Raw genomic sequence first — 27,656 nt, 5'->3', positions numbered from 1 at the left:
TGAAAAAAGCCTGTTCTGTATTTCCTGTTCTGTCCAGCATACCTCTGGAAAAAACTGCATTTTAGGGACCCCTATTTCTCCCTCTCCCCGGCAACAGTCTCCCACAATGAGCAGCACAGATGCACTTGCCTACACCTGGAGATTATCTCCAGCAAAAGAGGGTGTTCCTCTTTGCGAACGTTTTTTTGAAACCAAACGTCTGACGCGGCTTACGCAGCTTCCGATTGCGTGCAGGAAGCTCCTGCAGCCAATCAGAAGCTGCGCCTTGGTTTTCGAACCGTTCCAGGAGTCAAACGGAGTCACAGAATGGATTAAGTTTGACAACCAAGGTACCACTGTATAAGGACAGAGAAATCGGCTTCTTTTGCATGTTGTTTTGAGCCTTCTACAAAATGTATAAACCTATTAAGGTGATAAAGTGAAAAATTCGTAAGCAGTGGTACCAAATGCTTTAGTATGTTATATGTTTAAGATTTAAATGGAATAATCATGGCCATTTGGATCCACTACTTACATTTCTGCTCTCTACGCCTGTATAAATACCTCAGATTTATAGCTGTTTTACTTACTGAAAAATGATCCAAGTAAAAGACCTCAGTTATAACCAAACATGTAAACCATCTGCGTTCTTAATATCTTTCTTCCTTTTTGTAGATCTTTTGATGACGACTATGAAGCAGATGAACTCTTATCACTACCTGAAATTGAAGAAAAGTCAGATCACTTAGTTATCTCAGATCTATCAACCTAAACATATTGAAGAAGTGTCTCCAAGGTCTGTTGATACTAAATGGGAGAATCCTCAGTTCTTACATTTCAGGAATTACTTTATTCTTTTCCTTGAGAAAATAACCAACATTTGAAACCATAACACCATCTTTTTTAAAAAAATATAATTACTTGCTTCTGCGGTTTGGAAACTTCCAGCAGTATGGTAATGTGTGTGGATATGGGTGGGCTTCCGCAGGCATATTTAGAAACTGCAGAGAAGCTAGAAAGGCTACACTGTACAACGAAGCATGGAAAGGGTTGAAAAGAATCCATGGTTGTAGAAAACCAAAGAATTTAAAGCAAGTTGAAGAAATTATTTCCTGCCTCATGGATTCTTTTCTCTTCTTTTTATACTTAGAAACTGAACCTTCCGCTTCCTTCTCACCTTGCTACATAATTGTGACAAAAACTACATGTTTTTCTAGAAATATTTTCAGATTACTCCACTGAATAAGCATCACAGGAAGACTGTCAATGAATAGGCGGGGGAGGGGGTGTCCCAAGAGTTTATTCAAATCCAATATAAAGCTACTGGGTTTGTTTGTTTTTTAAAGTTTATTCTAGAAAAATACAGGCTATTTGATCTTAATTGCCTTTCTCCACAGGATGAGCTTTCCTTTCCTTACGGCTTTTCCAACCAAGTACAAGAGCCCCTCGTACATGTTTAGTCTTAGCGAATGCAATACTCCTACAAATCTCTGTAGAAAGATCATGGCACATATATCCCCACATAATCAAGCGGTTACTGCAAGGAAATAACCCAAAACACTGCTGCAAGAAATACCATAGCTCTTTCCTGCATTGTTCACCATTGTTTTTAGCTTTTAAAACTAAAATCTAGGGTGTGAACCTCTCATGAATGAGAGGTGCAGGGTATATGCCCTGCCAAATATTAAACAAAAACCCTGATACAGCAGCAAAATTGACTGGAGCTCAGAAAGCTCCATTAAAATCAGTGACGCCCTCACCTCCCCCAAACTTCGCTTGTGGTTCTTGCTCTTTAGAAATTAAAACGCTAGATTATGGTGTTTCCTCATTTGCACAATGGGGGAATGTTGTGTGGCACTAAAGCAGGTTTTAGAATTAGGCACTAAATTTCTTTGAAAGCCACTGAGATTTGCATCCCAGACTTAAAAGCATTGCCTTGGTTCAAACCCATTTAATATGAATATAGTTTGTGCAGGCTAAACAGTATGGATTGTAAGTTTGGATACTTTGGTATTGAACTTGCTTTTGTCTTAATTCTGTAATAAAATGTGTTAAAATAATAGGAATAATCATGCATTGAATTATAGGAAATTGTTTGCACTTTTTTCAGATACAAAATCAAATTTAAAAATTCCAGCATACCAAATTTAACTTCCTCTGCTATAGGTTAAAACTGTATTAGAGTTTTGGAACCTAATTTCAGTGCCAGTCCTGGAGCATGAATACTGCATTGTATAATAACAATCTGGAAGAGTGTATTTGAGCATCTGCCTGGATTGTTGATGCAGGTGTATGACTCTCGCTGACGGTGTGAGGGCTCTGAGGTTCATCTCGGTGATTTGCCTTGGTCACAAACAGAAGGCAGCCTGTCCTTTACCCTGTGTTCTTTATCTGTACACATGTGTACACATATACACCGTTTTATGGAAGTGCCAGGTGCAGTGACTGAGCACATGCTTTGCATGCAAAAGGTCCCAGGCTGAGTCTCTGGCATCCCCAAGCAGGGCTGGGAAAGAATCCCATGTAAAAACATGAAAAACTGCTGCCAGACAGTTCTGAGCCAGATGGACCAATGATCTGATTCAGCATAAGGCATGTTCTTGTGCAGAGCGTTTTTTCCGCACTACTAATTACTTAAGCAAAACCGTTTGTAGTTGGAATTAGAGAAGGGGAAGTTTTTTGGTCAGAGGCTTGGGGTGCTCTCTGTAATAACAACAAATTAACATTTTTAAAGCTGGTTTTCAATAAATATATATTTTAAATAAATAAATAACCTCAATCAAGTTTTAATTCCCGACCAGGTATTAGCAACAGAGCTTATAAGAAGGGTTCTAGAATGAAAACCCCTTGACTTACAGTCTGATAAATGGTGCAAATGATAAAGAAGTATGGGATTTATCACTTTTTAAAAAGACTGCTGATGATAAAGATAAAAGACAGAAAATGTTTTCATTTCCATGTCATCTATACCATTTATATTCACACTGATTTTTGGGGGGAGGGGATTTGTAATTTTAGGAAAATTGGAGGATCCCATAATTCTGAGTTGTTGGAAGAAATATTCAGTGCACAGCTCATTTCCCCCAGAGTATTAGATTTTATCTCATAGCATTTGTGCTAGCTATACAGTTCACAAGATTTCATCCAAACCTTTGATTCCATCCAATTCTTCATTAGTACATCAGTTGGTTTTATATATACTATTACATATTATAGAGCAAACATTGGAGAAAGGAGTTGGTAAAATGCAACTTTTTTTTAGTATTTTTAGTGGAACTGACACTATGATTTCACCAATATTTGTGAGCAACTATTTTAAGTTAGCATTATTCCACATTAGAGTGGTTATTGTCATGCTGCACCTGCGACGTCCAGCCTCCCAACGCAGCTGCGTACTGAACAAAACTTTAGACTAGTCTCATGCAAGTTTCTAGACTGGTCTGCTGTTTGGAAAGGTTTACTGTATTCCTGTTACAATTCCAATCAGGAATGGTTTAATTTGACACTATGTTCCTCACCCTCCTCCACCCACGCCATGTAGTTTGGGTGAATAACTGTATTCTCTAGAGAATCCAAACATAGCATCTTAAATAAGCACAGGCTTCGCATAAAGTGTTTCCTTGGTGTTCCCAGGATCTATTTCACACCATTGCTAACTCATTTAAACTGTTGTTCCGCTACGCTGGTGCTCTAGAGGCACCCCGTTTTAAAATTATGCATACTTCTTTGGCTAAACACAATTATGCTTATTTTCATTTTTGAAAAAAAAAACGGTTAACTTGAGCTGCCATATCTTACTTGCCATAAAGTAAATGGCAGAGGCAATTATTAGCATCGTTTCACTTGAAGCCAATAGTGTAGATATGCAGATAACTTTAGTGAATAATTTTATAAGTGGTAATCCGTTAGGTTACCACTTACATTTAGCACTACATTTGAATAGGAATGATGTGTCGACAGGTCAACTGTATGCAAATTTGTATTCAAAAACACTGTAAAAAATTCTGTATTGTAAAAATAAATAAATGTCCTTATGGAATACTTGTAGCCTAATTGGAGCATAACTAGGAGCTAGACTCCCTATGTTTTATTCCCAGTTTTGCAAAACACCTGCTATGCACCACTAGTAAAAGCTTGTTGAACTTTTGCATGTGTGCAAAAATACCTTTTGGACAACAGTCTGTAAAGGTTTTTTTAGTCAAATTTTGAACGTTTGTTTTTATCTGCTCTTAATGCTGTATATCGGATTTCTTGTCTGAAGAGTAGAAATAATAACACCTACCTCATATGAAAGGGGTTAGTATAATTCAGACTGCTATATTGCAGAAATTCCTTTCAATAAACTAATCAAGCAATACTTGTTTGGTGATGCATGTCCTTTAATGCTTATTGGGACAAAGTCTGTCTTCCACTGGTTAAAGTGGAATGAGAGAGAAACATGGTTACTAAAAATGAATGCTGCAATTGGTATCAAGTTTTTAGGCAGTGTTCATGTTTTGGAGGTGCCTCACGCACTTTGTAACTGATTTTTCTACTTTATTTGGGCCGCCACTGAGAGGCAGTATTGTGCAGAAGGCACAGAGCTGAGCCGAGTATCAGGTTCATTGGTAAGAGTGGTTTTTTGTAAAATTGGACAAAATTGTCTGGATTTAACACAAAAGCTCTCCCAAGATCGCTCCAAGAGCATCTTGCGTTTAGCTTAAAATATATAGCCTTAAAAGACCAAAAAGTTCATCCACAATGCCAAAATAACTCTTGGGTCTAAGAATATCTTTGAGTATCACAGTATGTGAAGTCTATGCAAAAATATTTTTTAATGAAGGTCACAGAGACTATAAACACTAAATAATTTGGAGAAATGCTTGTAATTAATGTTTATTCATGTATTTTAACATGCTTTGTTGTTATGTGTTAAGGTTTGCAGGAACTAAGATGTACAAAAAAAAGTGTGAAACTTGTTTGACACAGTTGTCCGAGGATTACTTGTGCTGGGCAAGGCTTTGCCTTAGCTATTTTCCTTTGTATTTCCTTTTTTGCAATTAAAAATATTTTTAAAAATAGTGAGTCTCATTAATTTCCCCCTACAAGATAGGAATTAATGTGCTGTATCTCAGAAACAGAAATAATTAAAAAGAAAAGTTTTAGAATGGAGTCTGAAATAAGTGACGTTGTACGCTACAGAAATTACTACCACATTTAATCAGTTGGAATAAAAGCAAGGCTACAGGATAGCAAATGAGCAACCCAATCTGGACTGGTGTGTAGTCTGGTCTTTGTGCCAAATCCAAGCTATTTCAACTTGATTATGTAATAATTTTTTTGAATTGCATGCTTTTCATCAGTTTCATTTTGGTCACACACAGATTGCTATTAGTATAAAACATTAATGCCAATCAGCTTGCAATTCTAAAACATCAAGCCCCATTTATCCCATAATTTGGAGCATAATTAAAATAAACATGCAGAGGATTGCAATACACAGGTTATTACATTGAATGCCATTTCTCAAAGCAGCCCTGATATCAAAGGAGTCAATATTTGGAATACTTCTTATTTGTTAGGAATGTGTGCCACTGATATATGTAAGTCTGACCACCTCTCAGTCGTTAAATGTGGTGGCACAGCTTTTAAAAAGGGCTCCGCACTTCTGAGGAAGTGAATAGGTTCCAAGTTAATTTTAATAAGCTGGAGGTACATACATCCAGCTTTAATAAGCTGGAGGTACATACACTATTAAATATCTTTTTTAAAAAAATCAACTGTGGAAACATGGGACACGGGTGGCGCTGTGGGTAAAAGCCTCAGTGCCTAGGACTTGCCGATCGAAAGGTCGGCGGTTCGAATCCCCGTGGCGGGGTGCGCTCCCATTGCTCGGTCCCAGCACCTGCCAACCTAGCAGTTCGAAAGCACCCCTAAGTGCAAGTAGATAGATAGGGACCGCTTACTGGCGGGAAGGTAAACGGCGTTTCCGTGTGCTGCGCTGGCTCTCCAGATGCAGCTTTGTCACGCTGGCCACGTGACCCAGAAGTGTCTTCGGACAGCACTGGCCCCCGGCCTCTTAAGTGAGATGGGCGCACAACCCTAGAGTCGGACACGACTGGCCCGTACGGGCAGGGGTACCTTTACCTTTACCTTTTTACATACACCCAAGATTCAGAGAGCTCTTCCCTGTGTTTCAGATTCGCTGTTTCACTCTAAGATTTGGTATTTGGGAATATATATTACAAGGAATCAAAGTTATAGAAAGTCAGTTATGGGAACGTGTGACAACAAATTAATAAACATGTAGTTAGATGGGGAAGAATCAATCTTAGTATCAGGGACTGTCTAATGGGACTCATGATGCTTATTTTTTAAAACATTATTGTATTTCTTTCAAACCCTGCCAGTTTGGGTCCCCAAGAAGCAGCTTCAGAAATGGCAAAGGAAAAAACAATTATCTTTGGTTCAGCAATTGCCATTGATTAGGAAATCCATTTTATTTAAACCAGCTCAGGAAGGGATGCCCTTAATGTTGAGATTTATTATGAGGTGAACCAAATAAGAAATGTGGTATCAGTCTTTTATTTTAGAAGACAGAATGAAACAGTGAGCCCAACTAGAGAGCCAGGTTATTGGGTGAATTAACATAAATTAGAATAAAACAGCATTCGTTGTGTTAGTTCAAAGACCATAGCAGAAGGAATCCCGATTAAAATCCCTCCTTCCTGAACGCATAAATTGCACTCACTTTTCTAGATCATAAATCATTTTATTATGGCAGTGTTCAGAGTCTGGAAGCATAGGGCAGGGTTGTTAATACCGAGGTTATCTCCCATGATTTCATCGGCATTTCAAATATTAATTCCTTCTGAAACTGGCAGTCAAGAAAGAGTGCTACTTGCCAGCTCATGCAATTTGAGCAAAAGCTGTTTGATAGTCTAATAGCGATGAGAGATACTGTATCCAATATATAAAAATGGCAATTGATGCTGTTCATTGGTATTTAAAAATATTGTGTGCCAGATTTTAAAGTGTTTCTTTTTACAGTTTGTACACTATTAAATATATTTTTTAAAAAAATCAACTGTGGAAACATGGCCTTAACATCATAATCAAGAGGACTGTAATACATTGTAGTCTAAGCTGCCCTTTAAATACCTGGCAGCAACTGCTAGGAAGGCATAATTAAAACTTCTCCACTGACAGTATTTAAGGAGATTTATCTTACACGTACCCAGACTTCCCCTCTAAGTTGGAGTTGACATATGGGCACTTGCCTCCACTTGTAATGGAACTGTAAAGAGGTGCGGGAATTTTGGGTGCAATTGTTTCAGGAACTTAGTTTCATCACAGGCCAATGGGTTCATCTCATGCCACAATTGGCCTTCCAGGCCAGTACTTACACTTATAATGGAAACACTTGTTAGCCATAATGGAAACAATTGTTAGCCATTTATTAGTGGCAGCCAGATCTCATGTGGCTAGACACTGGAAGGATTTGAAAGAGGCAAATACTGAGCATTGGTACCAAATCAGGCAAATTGTACTTCTAGAAAAACTGACCCAGACACTTAGTGTGGAGAGGTCAAAAGGGATTTTTAAAATTGTTTATGAAGTAGAATAAAGTTACTCCCCTCCTTTGGCATACACTCATCTCTGGGTTCTATACTTTGACGGTTTGTCTACAGTCGTGAAAATCTCTACAAGGCTCTGTTGTTGGACTGTTGAACATGTGAAGAGGAAAAATAATCAGACCGTTACCTTGATTGTGATACTGCTTGCTCTCTTGTAGTTGCTCGGTTGTACTTACCGATTTCCTTTTGTGCTCTCCCCGTACCTGAGATATGCAATATCAGAGGGTTAATTACATGTTTGAATGTAAATTGGGGGGTTATTATCATTGTCATTATTGTTTTCATTTATATTTTCATTTTGATGTTTATGTGAGGTCATATTGTCACTTAAGTTTTCTGAAAATTAATAAAGATGTTTATTATACTATTCTTCCTTTCTGGAAGGTATTCAACTATGTTTTGCTTAGGGTAGACTCATTGAAATTAATGAACATTCTAAGTTAGGTCCATAAAACTTAGTTGCATACCACCGGTAAGCACTTCCCAAATAAGCACGTAAAGAATTGCTCTATAAATCTGGTCAAGTTGGATTACTGCCTGTGACTGCACCATTAACTGCAGATAAAAAGGTAAAGCGACCCCTGACCATTAGTTCCAGTCATGACCGACTCTGGAGTTGCGGTGCTCATCTCGCTTTACTGGCCGAGGGAGCCGGCGTACAGCTTCCGGGTCATGTGGCCAGCATGACTAAGCCGCTTCTGGCAAACCAGAGCAGCACATGGAAACACCGTTTACCTTCCCGCCGGAGCGGTACCTATTTATCTACTTACACTTTGACGTGCTGTCAAACTGATAGGTTGGCAGGAGCAGGGACCGAGCAACAGGAGCTCACCCCATCACAGGGATTTGAACCGCTGACCTTCTGATCGGCAAGCCCTAGGCTCTGTAGTTTAACCCACAGCGCCACCCGTGTCCCTTTAACTGCAGATGCTATTAGCTTATGATAAAGGACTTTATAAGCAAGGCTTCCAGGTTTAAATTAACTGGAGTTTCTTGTTATGACCTGGGAACTGTGGTTAAACTACGGTTTCTTGGAACAAGCCAGGATAAGAAACCATGGTGTGACCCTGGCTTGTTTTAAGAAACCAGAGATTAAGCAGTTTGTCCTTGATGGATATAACAACAGACCAGGTATTAAAAATGGAAGCAGATGCTTCACATCTCCTTGTGGCTGTGCTGCAAGAGGAGCGTTATGTGACACCAAGGCTCATCCAGGTTTATTCCTGTATGACTAAACAGTTCCATTTACACTGGACTATAGCATCTCTCAGCATCACAGACCATCAAAGAACCTAACGGAATTGGCACTGCTTTGAGATGGTTGTTTTTACCTACTGAAGCATGCTCAGAGCAACTGTTGTCATAACCACTCGTAGCCTAATCTAAGATTTCTTTCTTGCCCTCCCTGCTATTTATGTACAGTGGTTGGGTAAAATGATGTTAGTTTGGAGTGAAATGCCAATATATTAGCAACACCCTGTTGTATTTTTAATTATTAAATTTCTTCAATTTCATCAAATCAGTGAAAAGTCTTGGCTCAAGCAGGGGAGGTAGGTTACACTGCCCTAGAGAAAAAATTGCACCATGGAGTACGTCTCCTGGATCTACAGCTCAGATAGCAATGGGTAGCAGGTGTGCTGCTTTTGAGCAATTAGGAATGTAGCAGCGACTCTTCTTCAAGAGTGAGATTCGGCTACCATCTATAATGCCTATGTAGTACCCTTTCTGATTTTGAAGTATTTACAATGTATTAGGTAAGAGCATATTAATATAAATGCCTGCTGGATCAAACAAAAACCCCATCTCGTCCAGCAGCCTATTTTCACAAAGTGGCCAATCAGAGGGCCATGACAGCGTAACAGCATTCTCCCTACCTGGGTATCCAAGCAACTGGTACTCAAAAGCAGTGCCTGAAATGGAGGGAGAACATAAATAGTCACTGATGACCTTATCGTTCATGAATTCGTATAAACCTCTTTTAAAGCCATGGCTACATCCTGTACTGTGTGCTGCGTAAAGAGGTACATTCTTTTGCCTGTCCTGAATCTTGATTTCTGCACAATTGGACTTCTTTTGGGATCACACAAACCTGGTCCGATACATAAATCCAGAATTAAAAATGTGTTCAAGTGCTCACAGCTGCTCCAAAGTGCCTTTTTCTGCCTTCTTCATTTGACTCCATGCTTGGGTTTTAGTAATTTTCCTACGTGGCAGTAATTTCTGTAGTGCAGTGCAAGTGTTTTTTATTATGGGAAAAACACTTGTGTTGTACTTTACAAACACTATTTTTCAACCAACATTTTTTTTTTAAAAAAAGAAGATAATGTATATGCAAAGCAGCCCAAAGTGATCCTCTTGTTCCTTCTGGCAAATGACTATAGAAGCACCTCTTTGCTAAAGCAGTCTAGGAAGCAACATAGAAAAAATGGCACCTAAGCATAGGGATGCAAGATCATTGATTTGACAGTCCTCTTATTACCAACATGAGTTATCCCCATTGCTTTATTAAATATTTGAAGCTGCAGGAAATTAACAAAACAACTTTTAATGAAATGAAACAAAAAGTCTCCTTTAGAAACCAAGTATTCAGAGTATTAAATGGTATCAAATTGTTTCCCTGGGTAGTTTAACAAAATAAAAATTAAAAAATGGCATTTATTAATCAGCTCAATTTTTAATACACAGTTTAAGAATGTTGGCAGTGTAGAAGAAAATTAGTTTTTAAAACAAACCTGAATTTACCACCAGCAATACATTAAAGATCTGGAATCTCCAATAAGCAGTTCCAAAGAACAGTTGATTTTAATCACCAGCTACTGGAATACTGTTTAGTATAGCTGTGAGATAGATTGAAATCATTCCCACATTTGGGGACCAAGGCATACTCATGACATATTGGAGCTCCAGAACTATACTAGTAGCTGTCTTGAAAAAAAACAGTTCTACAGACATTTGCAGAAAATACCCAGGCAGTGGGAATAGCACTCCAGGCTTTTGGTTTGTTTGATTAGTCTTCTTACAGATACTGAAATAATAATTGGATTTACACTAATAAGTAAAGGTTAGAACACTGAAGAAGATAACGGCAGATCCCATTTGGTCCACACAAAAATCACAAATATTTAACTAATTATGTTTTAATAGGACATAGTAAACCTCAAAATTAAACACAGAATTCAGGAGTTTGGGCTGGCAAAAAAAAGAGACGAGAATACTAAAGAGCATTTTCCACCATTTACTCTCATTATCAAAAATATTTTTCAACTCTTCTTGCAAAACAGAAACAAAAAAAGTACATACGGAACACGTACATCACATCCTTCTTTCTATGGCTTTAACCCCCCCCCCAAACACACACACCCTGTCCTACCCACAGAAAAGACAGGGGGGAAACAAACCAAAAAGCCAACAAAAACGCTATTTGACCACATTCACATAAAATGACACCATGGTACACTACAGAACAAAAAGGAGGCATCATCCAATTGGTGTCCAAAACCTTTTGCTTACTTTTCAGACCTAGTAACCATCATTGTACATGCTTTGTGCCAAATCCAAAGTGTCTAATGTCATAATTCCCTGGCAATGTCACTTAATGAACAACTAGATGGCAAATGTAAAGGAGTTTTAGAAATCCTGGCATCACTTCTCTTCAAACAGGTTATTGAACTATTGTCCTTAAAATAGCAGGGTAATCTTTTCCATTCTAGTCAGCCCATAGATACGCAAACTGAAGAACTTACATGCTAGACCAGAGGCAGCCAACATGGTGACCTTCAGGTGATGTAGATCACAACTCCCATCAGCCCCAGCCAGCGTGGTCAATGGTCAGGAATGATGGGAGTTGCAATCTAACATCGGGATGCTACCACACTGGCTAACCCTGTTCTAGGCACACATCTCAACAATAGGAGGATTGATACAAAGCGGTATATTTTCAACTTTATGGTTTGCTGTTTCTTTCATGGTATAATTGGAAATAAGCTAAAGACAAAAGCTTGTGTGTGGAGCAGAAGGTAGAACAGCTCCGATGGGCTCCAAGATTAACTTGCAACATCCACCACACCAATTCCATGCTTGGCACATCCCTGCTGTTCCAAACTTGGGTACACAGCAGCATGTTAGTCACTTTCAACCAATGCCCTGCTGTGTCTCTTCTTGGTGCATCCAGCTGGTGTCTAATCCCATCCAGGACTCCACCCAGATAGGAGCAGATTTATGCAAGCAAGACTGGGGAAAACAGGCACTAGGCTCTTGAAGTAGTAGCTGCATGGGAGGATCTCAGCAGAATGCCAATGCCCTCACAGTGTCATCATGCTGCTATTATTCCAAGCATGTTTGTGTGAAGCGGGAGGAGGTATGCTCTTGCCAACAGCTAGAAACTAACATATACAATGATGTCTCAGTAATTTTGGCATGAGAATTAAATTGCTTTTATTTTGTAGCTAACTAGCACATTCCAAAATATACATTACCTATTTCATAATGAACTCCACAATAATATCTTGAAGATTAGCGTTTACAGTATGACACATAATGCAAAAGACTAGTGACATCAATCTGCAAATTCTTCCAAAAATAATAATAAAATAATAATAATAATGTCTTCAAAGGCTGCTTCATGACAATGGAACTTCTATTACTATTTCTGAAATATTACTCTAGAGAAAAAGAAACATATATTTGAGAATCTTGAGTGTTCAAATCTGACAGGAGGGCCCAGTTTCATAGTTTTCTTTGCTTCAGGACAACATACACTAGATGGAAAATTAAAATGACTTTAATTTTTGAACAAGTTTAAAGTGCTCAATTACTAATCTCCCTATCCACAATAACGTGGTATGAGAAGACTGGCTGTGACATTTTTACTACAACTGCAGCATGAGCTTGACGCCGATTTCCTGCGACACTGACTCTAAACATGGGTACATAATAAATTACCACAACTGTGATGGACTGACTAGAAACCATTGCTGTATATTCAATCAATCTCTGATTAAGCACAAAGCATGAACTGGTACAAGGTCAATATTTGCCCAAAAGTAATTGTGTATTATAAATCATTTACATTAGCATTTGATCTGAAACTATGAGGTGCTGTAAGAACTAAAGACAGTTTCAGGGTAACTCCGCAATTACCGTCAAACTATTTCCCAGACACTAACACACAACATAGCAATGAAAAACACTTGATACAAGTGATCTATATGCAGGAGCTCCGGCAAGTTAAACAGAACCATAGCTGCCCTCAAAATTATAGCAGTCCCCCTACCAAAGGCAGGAGAGAAAGATCAAAAAGAAAAAAATTGACTCAGCAGTCATATCTCATGTCTATAGCTTCGTCCAAGTTCTTATCATCGTTTGTACTGGCAGCTAAAAACGTTGCTACTGGTGACCCTGTCATATTAATTACACTGGTACTTGTGCTGGCATTGCGCACGGCAATGCTTGTCACATTAATGCCCAAGGTAAGCCTAGTCTGCTCCAAGGCCTTTTCTGGCACTGCAAATGCCTCCAGTTTCTTCTCCCCATTAGCCATATATGAATTTTGGCAGCCACGGCATATGCAGTCTAAGCAAGCTTTACGGTTCGAGTAACAAGGACAGCGTTGGCCACGACATGTAAGAACACTTGGATTTTGGGTGGCTCGACCACATTTGCACCCCTTCTTTTCCTGTGGCTTTTTGTACACCGTTTTTGTTAGACCACCTGGCACATGACTGCCAGCTCTTGATTTTTTCAGCATTCCTGTTTTGGATTTCGGGTGGGGTTTCTTGGCGGTGTGGTCTAGAGTCTTTTTCATGCCTTTATTTGCTAAGAGTACAGTTTTGCCTATTTTAGGAGCGGTGCCTCCATTTGGTACAGCTGCTACAGGCTGCAAAGACATCTTTGTATCCTGTTTCACTGTTACCGGGGCTGAGGCTCCCAGCGTTGGGCCACGAAGGATGCTGGAAATGGGAAGAGGCTGAACCTTTTCACTGTCACTTTCGGAACGCGATCGCTTTCTATTTAATTTTACCGCCTTCGGTGTCACAGCTGTACATGAAATCCCATAAGGTGAAGCACCCATTGACATGAACATGCTATGGCTAGGAGGCGGAGGGCAAAGCTGCAAAAAAGGGCCGTTGGATATATTGGTTTCCAAGCTATGTTGAAGATTAGGACCACAGACCTCTGTGTTGGAGTCCAAGCTCCGTAGCACTTCCTCAACACTAAGTAGAAGAGAATCACCAGGTTTGGTGGTGTCTTTGCTGAAACTGCAGGTATCACTGCTTGCCACACACAAGTTACTAGGAGAAACAGCATCACAGATAGGCTGAAGACTGCTGGAAATAGCTTCAGTTTTTACATACTGTCCAGGCTGAAGATTGCTAGAAATATCGTCACTTTTTAAGCACTGGCCAGGCTGAAGATTGCTAGAATTATCGTCAGTTTCTATGCACAGTGCAGGGCTACATACATCAACTGTATTTGCTTGTTCAGGAGAAGGAATATTTGCTCCAATTTTATCTACTGACAGCCCATTGCAATTGGGCAACCCATTAACAGTGGAGCCTTTCACATCAGACTCCTGTGTGCTTTCAGGAACAGAAGAACGGCATGCTGGAGGCTCATTAGCATGCTCTGAGGTTGAAGGTGATGGGGAATGTGTGATACACAATGCAACGGCTTCATCAGATGTTTCTTCTGTGTCTTCATGGAGTGCAGCGCCATCTTTAAGCAAAGTCAATAGATCTGGAGAAGTCTCAGCAGCTTTTTTAATATCCCGTGCTAGTGGTGTTTGTGTAATGTACTCACATAGTTTTTTATAGCAATTCACTAGAATGCTTAACTGTTTATTTTCTTCAAACTGCTCATAGTCCTTGCACCAACTACACGATGGTTTCATCATCATCTTCTGGCCCTTACAGGTTTTGCATACATAATGCTGGCATGTGGAATTGGTGGGTGCAATTGGATCTTGCAGCAGATCTCCTAAAATAAAAATAAAAAAGTATTTTAAAAACTCAGATATGTCACCAAACAAATATTCTCACTCTCAGTGCTCCACCATATTCACTTGGCTTTGTTACAATTAAAGCAAAGCCCAGGAGATTCTATACTTCTGCAATCATTGACAAATATTTCCTCATATTACAGAATTCTTGCAACCATCAGCAAATGACTGATCAAATCCCGCTCCTCCCATGTGTTCTTTGGTAGTTGCACCAAACCAGTGCTTACTAGAGTGGTATAAGCCCTTGAAAAATGCCCTGCACTTTTTTGGGCAAGGCATAGTAAATTCTTTGGCAAAAATTAAGTAAATTCAGCAAGGTGGCACAACTCTTTTAATATACTTATACCTTGGCAGCAGAAATGTACTGCCCCTGCTGGAGAACTGAAAGTTTTTTGAATTAAGAATTTCACAGACTTTCACCAATCCTATTTTCAAATGGGAAAGGAAAAACACAACACTGAGTCACAAGTAAGAAAAGAAGAACAGAGGGCTACTTCCCACATTAGTTTTGTCAACAGAGATTAACAATTGGGTGAAAAAACCATGTATTCCTTAATGTTCAAAAGGTGGCAAATTAGTGGGGTGGTTTACATATGTTTTTTAAATTACTTTTTTCAAACATAAATTATAAAAATAACACAAAGAACACAAGGTCTGTCCATCATCACTTCCACATCTTCCTTCACTCAATCACTACCTTGCAGCTCAAAAACCAGGAGACAGTAAGAAAGAGATTACCGCACACATCTGAAAAGCTATCAGATGTATCGGCTTTTCAATACTTTCAACATGTCAACCAAAAGATACCTGTACCTGCTATTTAATACTTTAGCTATAGTTGTGATATAAAGCTGAAACGTTCTCATAAATTCTTCACGTGAAGCTTTGCTATTTGCTACGCTTACCCCATGAGTGCAGTCCCACCATGCAAGGCTGCTTTAGCTGATGAGAGTTCCAATGGGTCCACAACAAGGGGATAGATAGTTGGAAGGGGCAGAAATCACACAAACAGTGAAGGATGAATTGTTACTCTTTCTCCACTTAGTGGCTAAGTTCCACAGTTCGTCTCTCTTTTAACCATATCATAGGGATATGTAGCAAGCAGCTAAGAAGAGAGGAAAAAGGCAGAGGAGAGGAGAGGACAGACAGAAAGAGCCAGTAGTATCTATCTTCAAAAAGAAATTACCATCCCCTCTAATGTTGCTCTCTGCCTCTTGGCAGGGAATCCTTCAGAATACTCTACAAAAAGAGCTCACATGTGACAAGTATAATGTGTAGCTAGGCAATTAATGTTAAACAAACAATAAGAAATAGCAGTCATCTGAGCAAAATGATAAAAGATGCTTGAAAATGGTCTGTGTGTATCATATAGTGTGTGTTCACACACACACACACACACACACACACACACACACACACAAACACAGATAGATATACAGAACTTGATGGTGCAAGTCAAAGGACCTAAAACCCTTCCTCAGAAAATACAGCAGAGGCAATTACCTATTCTGTATTAAAGAAAGGAAGGAAAATAAACATAAATGAAACTGCAAGTTATTAAAATGAGAAGAGCTTGACATAAAAGAAGCAGCAGGCTAAGAAAAATTGCATGTATACGCACAAAAATCAATTAGAGACAATTCAGTCTCCTGCTGCATCCTCCCTCCTGTGCACACACAGTTTGAACATGTGCATTTCTGCACATAGGAACAGACGATCATCCACTATGTTATTAATTTAAGGGAAAACAGTACATTTACTAAATGCCAACCGTAAGTTGAGCAATATAATTTTTAAAGAAAGCCGGCTTATTAGCAGCTTGCAATGCCTGAGCACAATCTCCATCCCAGTTTACTACATTTATAAAAGTATAACCACCACAAAAGTAGTAGAGATTTTGTGAACAAAGATACAGAAAAGCTCTATACCTAACTTTTCTAAGAGCATAAATGAGCCGGAAGCAATCTTAGACAATACTACTATTAATGACTCACGGAATTACAAACAACAAAACCCTGCTAATTGAGAGTTGAAATTTTAATGAAGGCAAATCAACTCTCAACTTAACACACTTAAGGGCAACCTGTGGACCACAGGTTACCATCATGGATCTTCTTCTGCTGTTATTTAACCGAATTTGCTGCTCCGCAGCCAATACAACCTTCAAATCTGCTGTGATGCCAATGATTACCCCAACCAACTATCCACTGATTTCAACTGCCCACTGCCTTTATTTGATCCAGCACTATTTCCTGCTGCCAACCAGAGTGCATGTGGTAGAGTGTCTACATCAGGGTAGTCCAATTTTTCATACCAAGTCAGTTGCAAGCGTACTTTGACACAGAACCCGCAGGCTGTGCACGGGGGTGAGAGAGGCAAAAAATGTACACACAGACAGACAGACACCCCGGGCCCTCATTGCTGCCTTCCCTTAGCCAGCTAAGCAAGGCTTTGGGAAGGAGACTCAAGGCTCTGTGGCAGGGTCCTAGAACCCCATACCTCCTTCCCAAAGCTCAGAAAGTGAAAACTAAGCTTTGGGAAGGAGGCAGGTGTACTCTAGGACCCTGTCTGAGTCCTCACACCTTCCCAAAGCCCAGTGCCTCTTTACCTAGCTTCGGAAAGGCAGTGGGGAGTCTTTCCTGGGGGTCGGGTTGTCAAACGTTGTTGATGACTGCCAATAAAAGGCTTTGAGGGTCACATGAGGCCCTCAGGCCATGGGATAGACCACCCTGGTCTACATGGTGGTCTACCAAACACGCTCTATGGTCAGACATTACAGCTGACTCAAGATCCCAACCGTTATTGAGGACAAACTAGGGAGCTATGCCGTATTGTAGTTCCCCAGTGGGTGCTTACAGTGGGTGCTGTCCCATCATGCACCCCACCAAGATAATACGGTTTAGGAACATGTGCAGAGGAGGGTGACCAAGACGAACAAGCCTTATGAGGAACAGATGAGGGAGTTGGGCACCTTTAGCCTGGAAAAGAGGAGGTTGAGAGGGGATATGATAGCCATCTTCAAATAACTAAAGTGCTGTCACATGAAGGATGGAGCAAATGCCCACAAGAGGTGGATATAGTGTTGGATCAATCCATCAACCTCTGATGGATGATTTAGAAGGATAGGGTCCAGCATCACTTTTGCTGCGTGTGTGTGCCTGTATTTATACTCAGCAGAGTTACATCTCAATGCAGCTCCTTCCTTGGAAGTGTCTTCGGGGTTGAAGGTACACACAGTAGGCAATAAACACTCATGGATGCCATAAAGATTCAGTCAAGTGTAGAAGTTTACTTGACAGGCATAAAAGCATATTGGTAGCAAATATATATAGACATTCACCACTGCTGTGGTCAAGGCATGCTTAGAGTCCAACAAGAGTCCAAGACTCACTCTCTGTGTTTCTCTCACCACAAGACACAAGCAAGAGACTCACAGCAAGTTACAAGTTACACAGAACCATAGTTATCAGTACTTGCTGTCATACTGCGCAAGACCAAAGAACAATTCCCACAAAAAATACCCTTGCATCAAAACAAACTCAGCCTTCTGCTGCTTCTTGAAATGACTTATCTGTTTCTGGAACAAATGATTCTCCCTCTCTCTCTCTCATTCACACACACACAGAATATCCAACATATGGATGCCCCTTCCTTGGAGTTTTTAAAGCAGAGGTTGGCTGATCATCTGCCAGATATGATTTAGTTATGTATGACTGCACTAGATGACCTTCAGGGTCCCTTCCAACTCTACAATTCTATGACTCTATGTCACAACATCAATTAGCCAGCTTCAAAGGAAAGAAACATGAGTGCACACTAACTGTGCTCCCAGTTCTTTATTTTCTGCCTTTGAAGCCCGGCTTGAACTCAAGCCAGGTTGCAAAGGAAGATCCCTTTGTAAGCATGGACTGGCTACATTGGGATGTTCAATTAGAAACTTTTTTTTCCAGTTGATTTCTGCAAAGTTGCTGCCTCTGCCAATTACTGCTTATAGCTGCAGCCTCCCTCAGTGTACTTTAAGACTCCTGATTGTCCCCTTGTCTTTACTTTCCCCATACCTGCTGTCAGTTAGGCGTGGTTTTCAGGAAATGGCCTCACAAGCCGATAGCACCCCTGCTAGGTCTAATCTGGCTACCAGGTTGGAGGTTCCCCATCACTGACCTAAAAGCAGACTGAAGGAATGATGTGCTAAATTGTTCACTGTACAATGATGTGCTAAACTGTACACTGTATCAAAGTTAAGTTGGAACTTTAATAAAAAGCTGAAAGCATATAAATCAAGTGAGGACACCAGACTCTTTCTGGCCCAAAACATACATTTCTCAGTGCCTTCCTCAGAGGAAGCTGTGAGCATAGCAGCATTCCACTCAAAGAGGAGAACGGGATTTGAGACTGCCATCACTATGATCTGAGCACTTATACGTACTGAGGAGCTGACTTGCGAGAGAATTCCTAAAAAGGGTAGCAGGAGGGGAACTAATGGAAAGTGAGGAAGTGAGAGAAATGGAGCTGGCAGCTGTTAAGGAAAAGCAGTCTTAAAATCGGTAGTAAGATTCAGTGCAGGACAATCGCATTTAGTATCAAGCATCTCCTAAAAATATATTATATAGTTTTCTATGCAGATTCTAATTCTGGTTGTAAAAATGATCCTTATTCTGGTTATAAAATTTGAGTCCTGAATAAGAGCATTTTATAAAGTTGAGACTGGAAAAAGTAAAGTTGGAAAAAATGTGAGAGCCGCAAGCCTAGCAGACAGGGAAAGTGAAGATCTAGGAGTAAAGGTAAGCACCCTTCAGACTTGCCTTATCAACTTTGATTTTTTACTAGAATCCTAAGAGCCACCAATTGGATCCATTTGCAAAAGATATATACTTAGAACGAAAATATTCTGAGTTCAAGTTTGTTTTGAGTACCAAAACTGAATTCAGCTCACAATCCTATGCAATAATTGATTCTAATTACCCCACCACTCGATTTTTCTTCATTTCAGCAGTATAATTTTGGGGGTCATTTTGCTGTTGCCATTGTTAAATGACGGAGTCAGAAATCCTTACCAATCTACTGTGTCATCCAAATATTTTACAGTAGATCTGGATTTACCTTCTGCCTACTCTGGCAGTACAGAAATCCCCCTCTCAATTGCTGCTCAAGGGACTATTTTGTTTTGAAGCCTTCAGGAGACACTGACCACCCATGCAATAAAAGATGGATTTTCCTCTAAAACTACAGGAGCTTGTATTTTTTAAACAAATACAATATTGATGGAAAATATTGCACCATATCTTACATCATATGAAACAAAAGGAAAGCTACCTATTATGCATGCAATCCCCCTAATTGCTCATACAGTATTGTTTTCTTTTAGCTTGAAGTTTTACAGATTCCAGGCTTTGTTAAAAACTGATACCAATGTGAGAACATCGACTTCCTCAAATGCCACTTTAAAACTTCTCTAGAGCACTAAACTTTCCTCCATTTGCCCCATTTGATTGAAACAGACCCACCAGTAAACCTCCTTGTGCAGGATAATGTGACATTATGAAGTTATAGCCCTGCTGTAACTAACACAATGGGTTTTGCAGCATGATTGAACTGTCATGTTTGCGTAGCCATGTATTGTAACAATGTAACAATTGATGCTACATCACCACAAAATTGTCACTGTTGCAACTATGACACTGAAAGGTTAATAAGCAAGGGAATAGCAGTCACTAGGTTAATTAGGATCCTCCCCACCGTCTGAGGTCACATTTCCACTCACAGGGAAAAAAAAAGGTGTCATATCTACTACATTCAATGAACAGCCCTTGACACAAATCTGACACTGCCCTCCTCTCACACATTGCAGCACAGGATTCCAACCAGTTCATTCAGCAACCACAACACAGAACCAGCAGTATATGAGGTGCGTGAGATCTGGGGATCAAGATGCCCAACATGTGCCTACATCACTCTGCCCTTGCACATATAATATGCAGTAGATTAAGTGTTATGGTGCAGCTCCACATAGACCATATTACTCTAAATCCTAGAATATATTTTAGGCAATTGTCTCTAATCTTCCATTCTGTGTAAAAGTTTTTTTCCAGTCACCAATTGAACCAAACTCTCAAGAACAAAATAAGTACACCACCAGTTTTTTTAAAGACATCACAGATTAACCATGTATTCACTTAGAAACAAAGCTATGTTCATATGCTGCAAATCAGGCAACTGACACACTGGTCCTGTTCACATGTCACAATAAACAGTTAAATCATGGCTTATTGTGAAGGGTAAGCTAAGAACAAACCTTAGCTTTTAGTTGCGGCTTATTTGGAGAGACACAAACCATGAATTCTTGTTCACATGTAATGTTAATCTAAGCCTTGTGGTTTGTTTCTGCAGCAGGGTTTCCATTGTTGCATTGGATTCCTCTGTTGTGCAACACTGTATACAGCCTCATAATTCCAAATATAAAATATTGCCCTTTGAGTGCTAAACAAATAAGTTCCCTCCCCTACAGGAAGACATACAGTTGTACCAAATGACAAACAAAACTGTTCATTTCACAGAGAGCACATTCTTTGATTCTGTTTTATTAAAATTTATATCCTGCTTAATCAATGTGTGTTTCTGTAACAATAATAGCCTTTGAAATTTGGTTCTAACATGCCATCAATTCCATTCACCTTACATTTTAAACTGCATCCAAATCTCCATGACATACCATGCATCCTAGGCAGAGACCTATGCATTAGCACTTCCTGAACCCGTGTTTGAGGTGATGATTTGCAGAAGAGTCATTATTTCATCTTGGACTTTGTTCAGTACCAGGTTAACTATCATAAAAATATTGTTTGTGTATGAACAGTCATTGTAAACTAGGGAAGAGCTGGTATTCAACACATGTTTTTACCAATCAGTCCCAAGCAGAGGGTCTTCTCTGTAGTGGTGCCCTCCCTTTGGAACACCGTCCCATCAGATGTCAAGGAGATAAATAACTATGGAAATTTTAGAAGACACCCAAAAGCAGCCCTGTATTGGGAGGTTTTTAAGATTTGATGTTTTATTATGTTTTTTATGTGTTAGAAGCCACCCCCAGTGCCTGAGGCAACCCAGTAAGATGGGTGAGGTTTAAATATAATATTATTATTATTAAGCAATTATGGCTACGCTATCATACAAATTATCAGTTCTTCCAGTTCTAAGAATTATGTCTAATTTAATTTCATTAATAAAAATCAATGTATTTCTATTTACTACCAGAATGTCCAGCTCCAACACAAATACCTTTCCTTACTAGTGTTTCCAACTTAATTACTTTGAAACCATCTGGAACAAAAGGGAAAATGTGTTAACAGACTTGAAAAAGGAGATACCTGGGAACTTTCTTATTGGCAGCAGGCCCAGTCCCAGTGGCCACTCACTTGGGGTCCCTTCCAACTCTACAACTCTATGATTCTAGGAGAACCAAAACACCTCAATTTGTTATTCTTATGTCCAATGGCAAAGGTAAGGTCAGGACCCTCCAGTCTATGGGCCAAATGTGGTCCCTCGGTCCCATCTATCAGGTCCTCAATCCTGACCTTTGCCACTGGCATGGACTAGAAGGAATAACATGGCATGAAAACATGGAAGCTATGTTTAACATAGTGAGCATTACTGCAAGTATATAGCAGTTAAAACTGCCCTTTTAAAGCAACCACAATAAAAGGAGACCACATAGGATTTCGACCAACAGTGAAAAGCATGATCCAGGTAAACTTGATCCTGTCAGCAACATCAAACAGAATGTTCATACTGATCCCAAAATTGAAGCATTTAAAGTTTAGCAATCCTACAGTAGATAGGGAATAAAATTTACTTTCAGAAAAGACCACGGAGCACTTGGTGTACAATGGAAAAAGTAATTTTCTAAAATCAAATTCAAGCCAGCTGTTTCTACATCAAGCAATGGAGTAACAGAATCTCAGTAAATCAAAATACACCATGTATTAATGACTAAACAACAACAACATTCCAGTCAGGGGTGGAGCTACCTGCCCTAGCACAGGGAGTGGCGTGGGGACAGAGCTAGCCGGCCCATGGAGGCAGGGCTAGCCGCCCGCCGCCCCGCACAGAGCGTGGGAGGGGCACCGCTAACCGCCCGCCGGGATAGTGGGGGTGGCGCTGCTAGCTGCCCACGCAGCGAGCATGGGGGGATGGCATGGCGATGTCACCCACCCTCACGGCTGACACCCGGTGTGTACCACACACCCCGCACCCGCCTTCCTTCGCCAGTGATTCCAGTCAGGGTTATTGCTAACCTACATTGGTCTGAGTCTTGTGCTTTTACAGTCATACCTCGGGTTGAAGTTGCTTCAGGTTGAGCGTTTTCGGGTTGCGCTCCGCGGCGACCCAGAAGTAACGGAACACGTTACTTCCGGGTTTCGCCGCCTGCTCAGACGCTCAAAATGACGACACGCGCATGCGCAGAAGCGGTGAATCGCAACCCACGCACGCACAGACACGGGTTGCATTCACTTCAGGATATGAACGGGGCTCTGGAACGGATCCCATTCACATCCAGAGGTACCACTGTATATTCGTTTCCAGTAGGTTTGTGCCAGCAAGAGCACCTGAACCCACAGAAACAACAAACTGGATGTCTAGAAGGGTTTTTCTTGCTCTCAGATCAATTTCTCTTTGCTCTCTGGCATCTACCAAAAGTTTAAACATGCCCCTCCCCCTCCCATCTCATTGGTCACTCTCCCTTCCCTTCTCAAACTATCCACAAAATGATGGAACAGTGAACTGTGGTGGATGTGCCATCGTGGCACAAAAATAAGGCTCCATTGCAAGAATCATTGTGATTTTTACAAGATATGCCCTTTGGAGAACTAGAGAGCTCAATTGGTTAGAGAATGATGCCAAGGTTGCAGGTTCAAGCCCCATATGAGACTACTGCATATTCCTGCATTGCAGGGGATTAGACTAGATGATCCTCAGGGTCCCTTCCAACTCCACGATTCTATATTCCACGCAACACTGATTCTATGATTCTATGTCGGCATCTGTCTGTCTCAAAAGACAATGGAGTGTGACTCCAGGGATGACGTCAAACCGCTGCATTATTAGCAGTGAAGTGACCTCCCCAGGCGCAAGCCTGGGCAGTGTGTATGGAGGTCCTGGGCTGCCCAGATGACAAGACCCCCATCTAGGCCTCACTGATGTGGTCCAAAGAAAAGAAAAGCAATAAGTTTGGCACCAGCTCGGCTGCAGGAGTTGCCAGAAGGAGGCATACAAAACACCATCCAACTGTCTTATTAGAGACTCCACTCTGGATTTGTGTATTGTTTACTTCTTAGCCTTTTCTTCTCCCAAAGATATCCCTATGAAACATCATTAAATTACAGCCAATATTGGTTTCTACTGATTGCACTGTAAAAACCAACTACCTAGTGCTTGCCAGAGCTACCATGGGACATGGATTTGTTCTGAAGATATCCATTTTGTACCATGGTGGCAGTGACAAGCCTTGGATCTGTGTAGGCCCTTCTTCATGTGCCTCCACCACGAGCAATCTGGAGGGTGGCAGCACAAGAATGGGCCTTTTTCCGGTGGTTCCCTGTTTGTGGAATGCTCTCCCCAGTGAGGTTCACCTGGTACCTTCATTATAGACCTTTAGGCACCAGGCAAAAACATTCCTCTTTAACCAGGCCTTTGACTGATTGACATCCAATGCCCTTTTAAAATGTGCTTGGGGGGGGTTATTCTTTTTTGTTTTTGTTTTTATTTTGATTATGTATTTTGTGTTCTTACATTGTGATTTTATCTTGTGAACCGCTCTGAGACCTGCAGGTATATATACAGATTTTAATAATAATAATAATATAGATTAATAATAATAATAATAATAATAATAATAATAACAACAACAACAACAACATAGATCAATCCAAGGAGACATATATCATCCAACATTTGATGGTGTCCTAGGGGAAGTGCCATGTAAAAATCATGAAAATACAAGAGGATCTGTTTTTAATCCAATTTCCATGTTTTCTCTTTTTCCATGCCCCACAGCAGCTATTTTGAGACTAGTGCCCACAAAATTCTCTCAGGATTCCACATACCCACAAGTCCAAAGGGTTTAGGATCACTGACCCATGTGCTAGCTTTGTCAGATTTTTCACCAATGTATCAGTTGTGTCAAATGCCAGCCCTATCACAAGGTTGAATCAGTTGCCTCAGGTACAAAGAGTTCCATGGACATAATGAAAAGGACAGGTATTTAACCATATAGGGTGAAATCCAACATAGCATTATGGCAATCATTCTGCCAGTGCAATTATTTCTGCTCGTGCAACAAAATGTTCTTCCCCCCTCTCCTCCCACCACACAACCCTGAAACCTGCTCTAGGTGTTCCAACCCTCTGGAGCAAAAGGGGGGGAGGCAGGGATTGCCACAACACAAGCATAAATCCTTGCACTGACAGGACAGGTTAGTAGAAAATCACCCATATTATTCCCCTTTCACAACAGAGTTTAAACACAGAACTTATGTTAAACTTTGTTTAATTCAATGTAAACCAATGGCTTTAATAGAATGCTTGATCATAGCAATAAGAAATGGATGTGTCGACTAAGTTTTGGGAATGACAAGTTATGCACTGCAGAGGACTAGGAACTACCTGAATTCTCTGCCTGAGATGCCATGGTGCCTCGAGTCAGCTCCATTCACTTATTCACTGGAGATGAACTTCAGAAGTTATGTTTTATTTTAAATTAATACCTTCAACGTAATTGATAATTCTTTTTTTTTTAAAGGAATATGTGAATGAAGAGCTAAGGACCTGACACAGTCTAAAATTTGTTCCCTCTTGCAAAAAGCAATCTCACAAACTCTGTTCTAAATGGTAGCAGTTAAAATATTTAACCTATTTCTGCTAATTTTAAGATGCAATGACCAGAAGTTATCAGTACATTAATAAAGAGTGATTACAGAATATGTTACAATGTCCCTATGCAATTTAAGACTGTTTACATTTTTTGAAGTCTGTACTCCTATGCTCAACCTTACAATGCAGGTTGTTCAATACTCTGGTTAGAGTGTTTCTTCACGCGAACGTCTGTTATCCAACTACCAAAACAAACTGAACACCATCAGTACAGGGATGACCTTACCCCTTCCTCCCAGTATACAAACATTTTCCCTCAAGCTCTACTGCCTTGTTCACCAACTCAGCGAACATTATATATATACATCACTTCAAATGTGTTGCTACACAAAGCAAGCACACTTTACATATTTAGCTTCCCAAATGCACTACTGCCAAAACTTTTAACTTCACAGAGTAACAGACCGACTATACACATATGCAAAACATTCTCATCCTCAGTCTAAACTTATGCCACACTAAAAGTGTTCGCCTGATATCTTATGCACGCCTACTTGGGAGTACAGGACCATAATAAAGCTTACTTTCAAGTAAGCATACACAGTTGGTCTTTAAGGTGTTAGGAAAAAAAAGTTTGCCCTAACAAATCAACATAGGCTATTCCGCTTGAGCGAACAGGCGAAGTATGGAACCCCATTAGGAAGAGTTATAAAAAGATCAAAGTTTTCAGAAGCCCATCTCGTCCACAGAGCGGCAAAGGAGGGACATGTGACTCGGGTTCTTGTTGTTGTCTGTGTCCCCCTCCTTCCCGGGGTGTCCCTGTCAGTGACAGCATTTACTCAAGGAGCCGGCAAGCCCATTTCCCGGTCAGTTTCAAGGAGGCCGGGCGGCGGGGGGAGCGCGGAGAGGCGTCTTTCACAACTCTCGGGCGGGAAGAGCGAGTCGCCCTGCGGGGCGCGCGCGCCTCTCGGCTGCCAAGCGAGGTTTACCCGAAAAGGCGGCGGAGGCTTTGCTCCCTGCCCATTTCCAAGTGGGTGTAGCGAGTGAGGCGAGCCCGAGCCAAAGGGACGGACGGAGGGAGGGAAAAGGAGGGTGCCGGCTCGCCCGCGGCCCAGAACAATAGAAAGCGCCTCACTCACCGCACACACAGCAAGAGAGCGACTGCCGGAAGTAGGGCAGCAGCTTGCCGATCTCGGCCAGGCACTGCGGGTCCTCTCCGGGGCCGTAGTTGAGCACCAGGCGACTGGCGGAGATGTACAGGGCTGTAGCATTCACCGGGTTCATCGCAGACGCTGAGGCCGACGGCTCCGGGCTGAGAAGAAAGCGCGGCTCCGCGCCCGGGCAGGGCAGGCAGGCCGAGGGGCGGCTGCGCTCCTAGCCCCGCATCGAAGCGCCCTCACAGCCAGGGCCGGAGCCGGGGCCTGCTGCTCCTCCTCCGCCGCCGCCTCCCCGCCGCCACCTCCCCCGCCGCAGCTCCTCTTCGCGCCGAGCGGCGGCGGCCCAGGCGGCTACTCCAGGCGGCCGGCCATGCCGGCCTCGCTCGCTCGCCCTCCCGGGGCGCCTCAGGCGGAGGGGAGGCCCCGCATGCGGGGGAGGGGCCGAGGCAGGATCCGCGAACCCAGCGCGCAGGGCGACGGCCCGGGCCCGGCTCTGGTAGGGGCGGGGGGGGGGAGGCGCCTCCGTCCGGAGTTTCAGCGCCGCCGCATCACCGCGCGGCTCCCAAGGCCTCCTCCGCGGGGCCAACGGCTTCGCTACTCCCGGCCGTTCTCGGCGTCAGAACCATCCACCGCACCCCCCCAGCCCCAACGTCAATAGCAACCGTTAGATCCAACCGTCACTGCGTAGCCATCACCGCGGCCGCCTGGGTTCGCCACTGCGCATGCGCGGCCATTCCCTCTCTCTTTCCCTCTCTCTCAGCACACCCACCCCCTTCGCGTCTCGTCGGGCGCCCGAGCCGTCTTTCCCAAGCGAGCTGGGCGGGGCTCGGGAGGCGCTGAGCGAGCCCGACCAAGGCCCAGTGTCTTCCTTAAAGCCGGTTAGCGGTAGCGCTGCCCCTGGAGAGACGCGGCGATCGGGAACGTCATCCTCTCACCATTATCAAAACAAAACAACGTTCAGCGGCCCTGCACGCTCCTTACGCCGGGCCTTGGCGGAGCTCCCTCAGCGAACGCAGAACCTGTTTTGAATCTCGGCGCCCAGATT

At 41.7% G+C, this 27,656-nt stretch overlaps 2 protein-coding genes across 10 annotated transcripts in view; one reads left to right on the top strand and one right to left on the bottom strand.

The window, feature by feature from the left end:
* Positions 1-5,039, top strand: part of PPP2R3A (protein phosphatase 2 regulatory subunit B''alpha) — a 33,641-nt gene extending 28,602 nt beyond the window's left edge. For 4 of the 5 annotated variants that reach the window (XM_083616241.1, XM_083616240.1, XM_083616242.1 and 1 more), the window contains one exon: positions 655-5,039. In XM_083616241.1, coding sequence (XP_083472367.1) covers positions 655-751 — 97 coding nt within the window. In that variant the 3' untranslated portion in view covers positions 752-5,039. The remainder of the gene's footprint in view (positions 1-654) is intronic. The other variant, XM_083616243.1, reaches the window with a different exon arrangement.
* MSL2 (MSL complex subunit 2) overlaps positions 1-26,869 on the bottom strand; it is a gene marked incomplete at its 5' end in the record, with an annotated part of 28,901 nt that extends 2,032 nt beyond the window's left edge. The window contains 5 exons of one of the 5 annotated variants that reach the window (XR_014548758.1): positions 570-698; positions 7,772-7,798; positions 9,470-9,505; positions 13,768-14,570; positions 26,594-26,869. Coding sequence is in view for 4 of the 5 variants with exons in the window: in XM_083616288.1 (XP_083472414.1) it covers positions 12,907-14,570; positions 26,594-26,738 (1,809 nt within the window). Of the gene's footprint in view, positions 1-569; positions 699-7,771; positions 7,799-9,469; positions 9,506-10,817; positions 14,571-18,650; positions 18,754-19,905; positions 20,116-26,593 lie in introns of those variants that run through there. The other 4 variants (XM_083616291.1, XM_083616289.1, XM_083616290.1 and 1 more) reach the window with 4 other exon arrangements.
* Positions 26,870-27,656: the final 787 nt, after the last annotated feature.

The sequence above is a fragment of the Podarcis filfolensis genome, assembly GCF_964270895.1.
Source record: "Podarcis filfolensis genome assembly, chromosome: 5".
Taxonomy (NCBI): Eukaryota; Metazoa; Chordata; class Lepidosauria; order Squamata; family Lacertidae; genus Podarcis; species Podarcis filfolensis.
The sequence above is the reverse complement of the archived record's forward strand: the minus strand, read 5'-3'. Positions and strand labels throughout refer to the sequence as shown.